Source organism: Protopterus annectens, chromosome 4.part0, assembly GCF_019279795.1.
Source record: "Protopterus annectens isolate FY-2018-M chromosome 4.part0, PAN1.0, whole genome shotgun sequence".
Taxonomy (NCBI): domain Eukaryota; kingdom Metazoa; phylum Chordata; order Ceratodontiformes; family Protopteridae; genus Protopterus; species Protopterus annectens.
In genome coordinates this window covers 1,995,833,804-1,995,847,061 of record NC_056733.1, presented here as the reverse complement: position 1 = coordinate 1,995,847,061, position 13,258 = coordinate 1,995,833,804, and the positions used below count along the sequence as shown (strand labels likewise).

The 13,258-nt window shown below is 37.4% G+C and overlaps 1 protein-coding gene across 1 annotated transcript in view; it reads right to left on the bottom strand.

Annotated features, from left to right (window-relative positions):
* LOC122800093 (serotransferrin-A-like) overlaps positions 1 to 13,258 on the bottom strand; it is a 276,007-nt gene that overhangs the window by 195,893 nt on the left and 66,856 nt on the right. Inside the window, exon 5 of the mRNA XM_044069617.1 lies at positions 2,110 to 2,248. Within this exon, the coding sequence (XP_043925552.1) occupies positions 2,110 to 2,248 (139 nt within the window). The remainder of the gene's footprint in view (positions 1 to 2,109; positions 2,249 to 13,258) is intronic.

The following is a 13,258-nucleotide window of genomic DNA, read 5'->3' as shown; positions in this document are numbered from 1 at the left end:
GCATAATAGTAACAATACATAATTTCTTTGTTATCCTCAATAGTCCACTCTAGTGTCTTTATGGCTCTTTTTTGGCCTATCAATTTTTGTGATTTTTGTTGACTACGACTTTTTACAACAGGGGGGCCATCCTCTCCCTGGGCCTAGCCTAACCCCATTGCAGGAATGTTTCCATGTCTGTCTTGAGAATTCTATACTTTCATTTTTTCCAGTCCTGGCACCAGTGATCCTACCAGGATTGGGCACTGTTTTATCCTGTGTCTTGTGCACTCAGCTAACATTTGTAATTTTTAACCTACTTCTGTCCACGATATATGTTATATAAAATAAGTCTATGTATCGGTGTCATCCTGGTGACATTTTGTGAAAAACAGGGTCCACCTCATGAAGGTACTCACCAAGGCTTGAAGATGAATTCTTTTCCAGCACTAGTACTCTCCTTTGCTTGCTGATTTATCATCTCTCCATTTCATCTCTGTTTTGGAGAAAATGGAGGGTGAGAGTCTTGCAATGATGCAGATGCTCACATCAGTCACCGATGTGTGGGATTAGGACTACAGAGAAGCGTCACCGTAGCTTACATGCTGTATGAGGTGGGTTGTTGATAGACAGGAGAGATACTGAGTAGTTCCATTGTCAGGATCACTAAATGGCTGCCAGAGGGTCTTTGGGGGGAAAGACAGAGTAATCTGGGAATAAGATGATGGTCTCCCCTTCCTATAACTGATTGGACAAAGTCATGTGGGCAGAGGCGCTAACCCCTTCATGACTGAAAGGATGACAACCCCACCAGACAGCTCTTGCCTGTACACTGGGGATTCCCAAGTACAGGGGAACAAATATCCTCAAATATAATGGAGAGCCATGATGGTCAGCAGGCAGGAGAGAGAAAAGGACCTAAAAACATCTAGGTGGTACTGTAGCCTGCCTGGCAGTCACTGAGCAAGGTTTTTGTCATGTATACAGTACACGGGCCAACATTTACTGAACAGATTGGGCTCCCCCCACTCAAGAATATTAGTTATCTAAGGCCTAGGTTATTCTTGGAGTAGGTGATTAAGGTAAGAGGAGATGTCTTGGGCTAAGTCTTTGTGTTTGCTGAAATTAAGTCAAATTATATTTGAATATTTACCTTTGGGAAAAAATTGGTATAGCTAGTTTCAATAAATTAGATCATAGCTAACTTGTCAAGTATATCACCTGCCTTTAAATTATGAATCAGGGCCAGCAGTAGCTTTGATTTGAGCATAGCAAAGTCTGTATGAATGCAAGCCTGAGTGGAACCATTCTGATTAACACTGATGGCAGTCTTACAGTGTTAGCTGATCTATAAAGGGTCTCCCTTTTATTGATCATGGGTTTTGCCAGTTAAATTTAAAAGCACTGCATTCCTATCATGTTAGTTAAGCACATCAGTGATAGTTAAATGTGTTACTGTCATGGGTAATCTGTTATTCTTTCACTTCTTCCTTCAGAATAAGTTATTTCTTGCTACTAAGTTTCAGACGCTTTTCAAGAATCAAGTCCTTATTCTTATAATATAGTTACTGGGCACAGTGTCAAGAGTAGTTAAATAGTCTCTACTGAGATCATGGTGATTAATGCCTAGGGTCTAACGATCCTTCATTTTCAGTTATATTCTTTAATGTATTGATGCACAACAATTCAATTTACTTTTGTATGAATCCTAATTTATGTAACCTGCTGTGGTTATAAACCTGTTTACATGACCTTGACATATTTCTCCATTGTGGTAACACTTCACCTCAGTTTTATCAATATCAGTACAGATTATTAACCATATTTTATCAAGGTGGGACATACCCCCAAAATTCAGCTCAAGTTACACAGGATAACACTGTAATACAAAATCTGGTAGTGAATCAGCATTATTTGAAAGTGTAAACTTATACCATCATCTTAAGACATGGCAATTGACATGCAGCAAATCAACAGTGTTCTGTTGAGCAAAACTGTCCATACTAGTAAAAGGAATTAAAGTCCAAATATATAATATGCATGCATTATACTTTGTCATCTGCGTATCCCTTCCATTAATGATTGAATTCTGAAAAAAGTAAGGAAAAAAACTGAGTTAGGGTAACTTACTGAAATGCTCCAGCATAGCTGTAGTAAGGTTCGATTTGTGATCTGGCACATTTGTTTTTGCCAGTTCCTTTACACAAACTACACAAGGTGCTGTTTGTGGAACCAGGTGCACACGAGGCAGAGAAAAATCTTGCTACAGCTGAAAAGCAATATTTCAAATGTCATTCAAGGAAGGAAAATACCTTTCTTCTGCAGTACATTCATTAGCTGACTCCCATGTTTGAAGTCATGAGACCTGTCCCTTTTGTGTACTATAAAATGCTGATATGATAAATATGTTTCCTGAAAACATTACAGTCTAATGCTTCAGTCAAATGAAAATTATTACACGTTAAAAATAGAACATTATGTGCAGGGACTATAAAATTCATACTAACACAAAAACTTGTATGAAAAGAATTTCAGTTTAGCAGGACAAAATATGAACATTTACAAGGCAGTACTCATTTTATTAGATGAATATACCTTTGTAAGATATATAACCAATATGTATGGATAACTGACAGATAAGAACATAAGAAAATAGAATTTATGAACAGACTGCCAACTTAGAAACTGCTCTGTTTTGCTTGGATACATCAAGAGCATATTTAAAAGCACAGTAATTTTCTTTGTAGAATCTGGCCTTTAATTACATAAATTCTTTCGAACATACAGCCGATACAACACAGTTCATAAAAAGATAATCTGAATAGTCACAATATTAATAATACAATGCAGAGTCATAGCATATTGTCACACTTTGAGTATACTTACAGATGAGAATGATAGACTTTTGCTTTACTCGAGTTATGGATATTTCTTATGAGCAACTAAGTAGAGCTTTAAACTAATAAACTAAGTAGCAATCTTTTTAAAAGGAACCATATAGTTGATCAAAGTATTCTTACATGATTGCAACACATCTAATGAAAAAGCAGTTTATAGCACGAGAAAGTCAAACGTGATAGAAGGAAGGAAATGTTTGTTTTCTTGAAATGTTTTACAGTCAAAATTGATTAATAATGGGAAAATCTGCAGGAAATAAAGTATCTGAGAGAGAACACTGTCATACCAAAGTTACCAAGACAGCAGAGCAGGGAAAGAGGCAGTACCGCTGCTTTACAGCAGCTTTTGGTTTTCCAGTTCAACATGTCTTCTCCACTTCCATGAAGGTCTTCACTATGGGCTTTGCTTTGGTCCTACATTCCAAAGAGTATGGGTATGTATTTGTGATGGAGTGGCATCATGGGCATGATTAGATTTACTGTCCTATTGGTACTGACTACTTGGATAGGCTGTAGCGTTTCTATGGACACTGACTCCTAGGAGATGTTCCAGTTTATCTATGGACACTGATTCCTGGAAGAGGCATCAGATTACATGTTGACACTGACTTCTGGGAGAGGCTCCAGCTTGTCTATGGATGTTGACTCCTGGGAGAGATTCCAACTTATCTATGGATACTGACTTCTGAGAAAAAACTCTAGCTTATCTATGGAAACTTACTTCTGGGGCAAGCTCCATCTTACCTATGGATGTTAATCCCTGTGAGAGACCCCAGCTTATCTATGGACACTGTCTCAGGGAAAAGGCTTCAGTGTATCTATGGACACTGTCTCTTGTGAGAGGTTCCAACTTATCTATGGACACTGACTCCTGTGAGAGGCTCCAACTTATCTTTGGATGCTAACTCCTGAAGGAGTATTCAGTCTCTTAACATGATAATGCAGGTATTCAGAAATGGATTAATAAATTAATGTTTCTGTTTAGAATGTTGTATTTGGTGGATTGCAATTAAGCAAGAATTGGAAAACCTTGTTCTAACCAGCTGTATCATTGGCTCCTAAAACATTCTCACATGTAAAGTTCAAAGCAAATTTTAGATGCTTTTTAGGTTTGTCTAATTGCCACATACAGCTAATCACACACTGCAAGAGAATGACAAAGAGGTTTTAACCACTGCTGATGTTATCAGCAAGGTATCAATAAGAGCTTGCAGTGTTTCACTAGAATCAATCTGGGGTAAATGTAAATATTCTTTTTATGTCATCTGCAGACATTTTTTAAACATTGTTTGCAGAAGTAGTAAAACATATGTAAACAAGGTTATCACCTTCTCAACATGTCATTAGGCATTTTGGAAGATAATAAACAAGGACATTGAACAAAGATAAAATGAGAAAAGACAGGATTTTATTTATTTATACTTTGTTAACTGGATAAGTAAACTGCTCCGAGGACCCTTTTCATGACCTGGGGCACTAGAGTAAAGACAATTGCAAATAAAAAAAAAATAGATTACTTGCAAAAAATACTACATAAGGTGTTGGATAAACAGCAATAATTACATATGTATTATATTATTACAGTGAAATATAAGCCACAAGAGAAGTTAAGATCATCAGAAAAGTCTTTCGTACAGCCATTACTAAATAGATAGATATACACAGCTTGTTAGATGTTAAAGTACAGAAAGACAACGTGCCCACACATTAGGGAAGTTAGTTGTTAAAGCAATGTGTGATGCAGGCTACAAGAGAATCAAAATTAAAAAGGTGGTCTGTTTCCAGCAAGAACTCTATGAAAGTTACTCCTTCAACTCTTTTATAAAATCGGCAAAAAATGACAAAATAATTTGGTAAAATGTAAAGCGTACAGCATGTACTGGGTAAAGCACGATTTCATTAGCCAGTGTCCCTAAAACATATACACATGTTCTGTATGTGTAAATGGTCTCTGAGTGACTTTTTTCAAGACAGTGAATTCTCAATGTTCCTAAGATTCTCTGGAGTATCATCCTACCCTGTAGACACTATTTTGGAGAATGCCCTTTCGCATGTGCTTGGGATAAAAGGTAGTCAATACAGCTGTATGCTGCTGTCACTTCTGAGGGTATGAGTCTGGCTTCTGACATGAGGTTTGCTGAGGAATGAGAGGCACAATATATGCTGTGCAAAACTAACTTTAATGGTGAATGTGTTGAACAGTGTGACAGCTCTTGCTGTAATAAGAAGCCAGTTGTTTACTTTTGGTGTAGTACAGTCATTTACTTTTGGTGTAGTACAGTTATTTGCTTTTGGTGTAGTACAGTCATTTACTTTTGGTGTAGTACAGTTGTTTACTTTTGGTGAAGTACAGTTGTTTACTTTTGGTGTAGTACAGCCATTTACTTTTGGTGTAGTACATTTGTTTACTTTTGGTGTAGTACAGTTGTTTACTTTTGGTGTAGTACAGATGTTTGTTTTTGGTGTAGTACAGTTGTTTGCTTTTGGTGTAGTACAGTCATTTACTTTTGGTGTAGTACAGTTGTTTACTTTTGGTGTAGTACAGTTGTTTACTTTTGGTGTAGTACAGATGTTTGTTTATGGTGTAGTACAGTGGTACTTTTTTGCTGTTGGCTAGATTAATGAATCTCTGAGTTGTCAGTAAATTGGAGGAGAGTGATATTTTTGGCTGAAAAGTGGGGAATTATAAGGAGACTGTATTCCAGTCTGGGAAGAAGCACATTAATAGGTATATTATTATTATTTATTGGCAGGGTATCATAGGCCCTTAACTTCAAAGGTGCATGCTAGACTAATGACAACTGGGGTCTTTATTAGCCTGGCCAAATATCCTAATTGTATTCTGCAACTTTATATGCCTTTGAAGCTATTTTAAGGGGTATAGAAAGCTAAGGCAAGATCTACACACTCCTTCTCTCCATTAGAGACACAGGTGCTAGACCCAGGATAATTTTCTGATTTCCCAGCCACTCGTCCAGGTTTCTCTTGAATAGGGTTAAGGAAGAGCTCTGCATCATATAGATGGGAAGCCTGTTCCAAAGAAGGCAAATTGTGTGAGACACATACTTGGTCCTCCAATGTGTTCCACTTAGGTTGGAAGCAAGGTTTAAATCCCTAGATCTAGTAATTCCGATGCTATTCATTTGGCAAATATGCAAAAGGTCCATCAGAGTGGGATCCAAGTGTGCCTTGTGTGCCAGGCAAGATTGCCTCAACAATCTGAGGGAACACAGTACGGAGATAGCATTTTGAGGCAATCTGCATCGGACATACTGTTTATGCCCTATAGTCGTTTTGTAAAGAACCTCTGTGGACATTCCAGCTACCGCATATGCCTGGTCAGGTAGATACCAAAGAGGGGATTGTATTCGATGATGAGCCTGAAGAGGGCCAAATACAGTGGATGAATGATTTTCTTGAACACAGATGACATGCCCTTGCTTATAATTTGCACAGAATAGAATGATTTCCTTACTACCTTAGGTACATATTGGTCGAAATCCAGGTTGCTATCTACATACACAGCCAAATCCCTGACTACTGGTTCTGTTCTTAGGCATGTGAAATTGATGAGGTCACTTCCTAGGGTGGCTGACTTCCCAAAGGGTGCTATTATATATTTGTTGGTATTGAGTTTTAAACTGTGGCTTTAGCACCAGTTATTTCTTCATGCAATTCTTTCTTATAGCATGTTAGCCTCTTGGAGGGATGCAATAGCTGTTTCTAGTTTACAGTCATCTGCAAACTTGGTCAGCCAGAGGCCCTTGGTGTTAGCCTTGATTTGTAAGAGGTAGATGCCAAAAAGCAGTGGACCCAGCATAGACTCCTGAGGAACTCCACTAGTGACAGGCTTCTCTCTGAAGGGGGTCTCCCCTATCCTACATTTCTGGGCCCTGTCTCCATCTGGTTATCCAGTGTATAACATTTAGGTTTATACCTATATCCATGAGTTTGTTTACAATGCCCAATTGGGATATTGCACCACATACCTTAGCCAGGTCAAGGTGGGCAGTATGCACCATTTTGCATTATCCATTGCATTGGTGACATTCTCAAAGAAGTCTACCAGGATGAGTAGGCATGATCTGCCCTTGATGAAACCAAACTGAGTTGGATCCAGTGTTTGAAGGTTTTTTATGTCCTTATTAATCATTTCCATGATAATTGCTTCCATGGCTTTGCATATGAAACTAATCAGACTTATGAGTCTGTAGTTCCAGGGGTTGGTTGATGGTGCACCCTTGTGCAGAGAGATGGCCATTGCAGTTCTTCATTCTTGTGGCACAAAGCCTGTCCTGTGGCTATGGTTAAAGATTGACTCCTGTTGATAGGTCATGTTTCAGGTTATTTAAGAAGCATCCTGCGTTGTTATGAGGGTCCATTAATTCTGTGATTCTGACCTAAGAGAGCGCATGAGTGATATTTGGAGGGATTATGTTTCATGGTATTTCCTGTGGGGCAGCTAGGGGAGTGAGGAGGGTAAAACTGGAGCTGAATCTGTTGGCCAGTAGATTTGCTATATCTTCCAGCTCCATGTAGCGTCTTCATTTACAATCAGTTCTGCATACTGCTACATGCTGTATTTGAGGCTTTGGACATAGCTAAAGAAAACCTTGTGGTTGTACATTGCCTGGAAGGCTGTCTTTACCCCAAATGTGGCTTTACTAGACTTAATTTGTCCTCTTAATTGTTAGTTTAGATTGATGAGTGTGTGTTTATCATGCTGGGCATAACACTTCTTGATCTTAACTATGACTTTCTTCTTTTGTTGTACAACCAGTTTATGTTTGATTTCTACCAAGGATGTTTTTTTTTTGTTGAGTTGGTTCTTGGCTTATTTCCTATAGGCACAGCTGTCTCTATTTGGATATGATTGTACAGGGTTTCTGTTAACAATTCTTAATTGACAGCTTTGCTCTCGGGGTTTGGGAGGCAGGGGCCTTAAAATTTTGACAGGGTATACATAATTTCAAATATCCTTAAAGTCATCTTGTAGTTTTTTGTTCAGCAGGGATTTGATCATATCAGATCAATAAGAACACTATAATCAGCATAGCGTCTACAACATATTTGTGGTTGATCCCAGGGAAGGTTATTAATAGAGTTAGAACAGAAGAGAACCAAATATAGACCTTTGAGGAACCCCACATGCAGTACTCTCAGCGAGAGTGGTTTGGTTTGCTCCCCCAACTTTGAATGTTCTACTGTCCAGATAGTTTGTACTAGTTTTGAAGAGAAGACAATATTAGATAAAAACTGACAGCAATTAAGACACTTCTCAGACTTAATCTCTATGAATGGATGGGCAAATCTACCTCTGGCTTAGCACCCTTGAACCTTATGGATACGGACAACATGTAAATATTCTGCTCATCTTTGGGTTATTCATATCTAAAGTATAAGAGCTAAAAGCTTCATGGAAATGTATGGCTAGGCTTCTAAAGATCCTCATGGATGAATAGTTGAGTAAGTACCTATGAAAGGAGAAATACTGGGATGAGACAAAAGCAAGGAAAACATAAGGTGGCATGGAGTTAAAGAAAAAAGGCTGAAAAGGAGGGTTGATTGGTAAATTTATTGACTGGGTTGCAAGGATAATACAATATAAGATGGTTTTAGAAAGTACATAGACCCCAGCAGAAGTGAATAGATGGCAACAAGGTGAAATCTAGGTAGTGTAAAAGAAGAGAGGGGCTTTGAACAATTCTGTATTGATTTAGGATGCTGTTATGAGAAAGACAGAGAGAGAGAGAGAGAGAGAGAGAGAGAGAGACTAAGTGAGATATATAGGGACAAACATAGTAGGTTGTCGGTTTTAATACAGTAGAATGGACCTTAGAAAAAAATCATTCAAAACCACTAAAACTAAGAAGATGGGGAGAACTATATCCATAGAGATCAGGATACATATATCTGGACCTTACAATTCCAAATCATTGAATTTTCAGACTACATATACTAATAGCATTAGTGCAAGAGGTTCTGTGTCCTGTAATCTCCAAATAAGTAACATTGCCTTTGTTGCTGTAGCTACTCCATCTTTTCAAATATTCACTCTTATAATTTCTGTCATTTGGAATTTTGAAATTCAACTATCATTGCATTTCCATTTTTTTTATATCAGCAACCGTATAGGAGTAGATGATGTTATATGCTGCCTAATATTTCCCAAAGAATTCTCACAGCTACCTGCTGATGCTAACTCTGACCACACTAAATATGCCAAAATACCCAAACTTACTTCTCATCCACCCCTAATTTACTTCAAAGCTATCAAAAGACATTGTAAAGTTAATTGGCCAGGTTCCCTTGGATGCTTCTTCTAGATCAGATGGCATATACTATTATTTTATAACCTTGTAAACAAGATGTATTATAAAATCTCAAAATCCGTTATAATGCCTGCTTTTCCCAAAAGACCATGCCTACATCTTAGAAGCAAGCCAATCTCTGAAATCTGCATACCAGTCTCTGCATCCATATCCATCCAATATTCATCCCACCTAACCTAGGAAAGATATTAAAACAATGCCTATGTTCATCTCTGTGAATACTTACAAACGTCTTTACTGATTTCTTACAAGCAACATGCTTCTGGTCATGAAGAAACCCATGACTGGTCTATGCACTCCAACAGATTAAATCCTATCAAGATAACTTAACTGACTCAGTGACAATACTTTGACCAAGGTTTTTGATTTGGTAGACCACACTCTCTTTTTTAGCTCAATAATTCAGGCAGGAATAAGAGTCAAGCTCACCTCAGATTTGAAAGCTTTCTTCATAAATAATTCAAGAAGGATGAGCAGCCATCCTCTTCTCTTGTTTAAAAGCTTCCTTTCTAACAGAATGTTTGCAGTTTAGTTAGGTTCTTCAACCTTGCCTACTGCCTCCCTCACTAGAGGCATCTCGGAAGAGTTTGTCCATTCACAAACACCATCTTTTTATTTATAAACATAGAGCCAGAAGACTTACCTTCTTCCCATTATCTTATATACAGATGGTAGAGTGATCTACAGATCGAAGTCCTCATATAAATTAATTAAACAACTACAGACAGATGTCCTTCAACAATTTGACTGTCATACATATAAAATGCTCACCGTAAACTCTAAAAAACCTGATGTGATGATTTTTGGGACACAATAAAAACTGTCTTCTGGACCCACTGACTGGTACATGATTCACAGTTGTCAACTTCCACTGGAAACTACCCAGAACTTCAGATATTCATGCATCTAGCTGGATTAGAACCTTAACTTCTAGTACTGTAAAGACACAAATAAGGCCAACACCAATTGACTTCTTTTCCAGGAGAGACAAATCTTGCACTTTCCATCTCTACAAAGAGGATAACAATAGTAGTACTCCTTGCCCGTTTGTAAATATGGGCCACCACTATTTTTTTCATCTTCAAAAAAGAGTATCGCAGCTCTGCAAATTGCAGGCAACAGCATTTGTAGATTCATTACCTTATGCCAGAACAGAACACCACTGTTGTTGCAAAATGTGTCTCCTAATACCATACAGAATAAAACTACTCTTTGGCTGACTGGTCTTAATCTAGAATCCTTCAAATTCTTTGGTAGCTGCCTATCTTAAGGTACCTCAGACTATAACCTCAGACCCTCTTCTCTGCCCATAACTCTTCTTCATACACACCAGGCTATTCAGCACTTTTCACAGGTTCTCTGTTTTAGGGCCACAAACCTAGGAATCCCCCCCCAAGACTTAAAACTAACTACCTCATACCCTAAGCTTACATCTAATCTTGAAAAAATATTCAAAAATGCAAATGCTCTTTGTCCAGTAACTTAACACAGTCACCTCAAAATCAATAACTCCTTTCTCCACACTTATTCAAAATACAATATATGAAAGGAAATATATTCTATCCTGTACTATGTAAATGGATATGCTGTACTGTCAAGCCCATAAAAAAGGGTGAAACATGCCATGTCTACAGCTAGTGGGATTTGGCTTTATTGGCCCGAATGCCTTAATATAGGCTTATAAAATCTGAAAAGTCTATGTGTATTCAGAAGCCATGTAACTGAAACACTTCTATGTCTTTATAACATATAATCTGCATATTTCCTACGGACCTCCTTCAAAAAAGGTTTAAGGTATTATACAATTCTCAGTCTGATATATACGTCTAGTTTAGAAAAACCTGTTACCCCACCTAAGGCTTGCAAATCCCTGCTACTGCTTTTGAGACTCAGGCTAACCTTACTAGTATTTCTACCACCTCCCTTGAAAATTAAAGTACATATGAATGTGTCTTGCTCCACTAGCCTACCAAGTATCAGTGTATTTAGGTATATACATTACTAGCACATTTCATCCTGTTTATAATTAGTCTAGCCTTCTCATACATGTAGCATGTGTTTTCAATCTCAGTCTAACATTAGCTCTCATATGCTTAATTTTTACCTCTCAACTGTCTAGATTTTCACACAATGTCCTGATTTTTCACTCATATTTTTCATCTGTCCCTCATAAAATGTGTGCTTTCCAGTTAAATCATTGAGTACTGAAGTCAGTAAATAATGGCAAACAATTAAATTCAGACTTCATACCCTTCAGAGAATGAATGCTAATATAAAACCTGTTATTCTATTAACTTTGTAAGTTTATAAGAGCAGTATTTAAAAACTGTCCCTATTTTTGGACCTTCCCTCCATTATTTTTGGCTTTGTCCAGACTTTTTGTGCTAACAGGTCGAGAGGTATGCTTAATGTTGTAATTTTAGGAATACACATAAAAGTATGTTACTTAAGTTCTCCTCAGATATTCTGACATGTACCTTTTACCATATAGTTGAAATCTTCTTCCTAATTTCTTTCACGTAGATGTTTAATATTCAATGTCAACAATACAAAAATAATAAAGCTTCCAATATTTCTATAGAATGAACACAACAAATTTTATTTAAAGTGGTATTCATAGGCATGTATATAAATGCACTCTTGTCATTGCTGTGCATCGCTGAAGCTACTTGTTTTTAGAGAATGGGCAAACTGTACAACAGCACCTTGACTGGAGAAAGAATGTTCTTCAGCAGGTCATTAATGTACAAGTATACCTGCTGAAAAACGAGTCCACTGCTTCATGTTAGCATATCAAGCTGCCATAGAGCTCAGACTGAAGAAAAACTAATGACTGCCATTACTTTACACTCGCTAAGTAGAGCTTTTGCTGTTTATCGAGAGTAAAAAAAAAAATAAATGAACAGAAAAAATGTATGTGTGTATGAATGTGAAAAATAAATGAACACAAAAAAAAGTATGTGTATATGTATGTGTATGAGTGTGTTTATGTTTTTGTCTGTGTGTGTGTGAGTGAATGCGTGTATGAAAGCAGAGGAGAATGTGTGAGAAAGAGAAATCAAGAAAGAGAGAGCGGTCTTCTGTCAGTGAATGCATGTATGAAAGCAGAAAAGACTCTGTGTGTCTGTGTGTGTGTGTGTGTGTGTGTGTGTGTGTGTGTGTGTGTGTGTGTGTGTGTGTGTGTGTGTGTGTGTGTGTGTGTGAGATCGAAAGAGTGTGAGAGTGATCTTGTGTGAGTGAATGCATTTATGAAAGCAGAGGAGACTGTGTGTGAGAGAGACTGAAAGAGAGAGACAGAGAGAGAGAGTGGTATTGTGTGCATAGCTCTCAACTGTCCAAATTCTCGCACAATGTCCAAAGTTTTGCCTCATATTTTTTGTCTGTTCCTCATAAAACTTGTTTTTTAAAGTCTTGTAGCAAATCAGTGAGGAGTGAATTCACTAAATAATGACAGGCATTTGAGTTTCACGCTTTATATCTTTCTAAGTTTATAAGAGCAATATTTAAACTTTGTTCCTATTTTTAGATTTGTCCAAATTTTTTGTGCTAAAAGGTTGAGAGCTTTGCTTGTGTGAGTGAATGTGAGTATGAAACCAGAGGAAACTGTATGTGTGTATGTATGTATGTGTGTGTGAAAGCAGAACAGACTGTGTATGAGAGAGAGAGAGAGAGACAGAATTGGTTCTCTGTAAAATTGTTGTTTTACTTACTTTTTTTTTTTTTAAGTACTATATTATTTTTTCACATATTTTTGATGTAAAATGCTTCCTCCAACTCCATTAACATATACTACAAAAAGTTTGAAACATTAGGCGGAGGAACTATTTTACATCAAAAATATGTAAAAAAATAATATGGTACTTAAAAAAAAAGTAAGTAAACACAATTTTACAGAAAGCCTATTTACTAAGCACAACAATGCCATCCAGGGTGTGTGTTAATGTTTAATTAAAACCCTTCCAGGGGTGTAGAGGCCTTCTGCCTGAGGCATCGAGCCTCATAACATCCCTGGGTGGGCGTTAATTGCACATTAACACACACCCTGTCAGG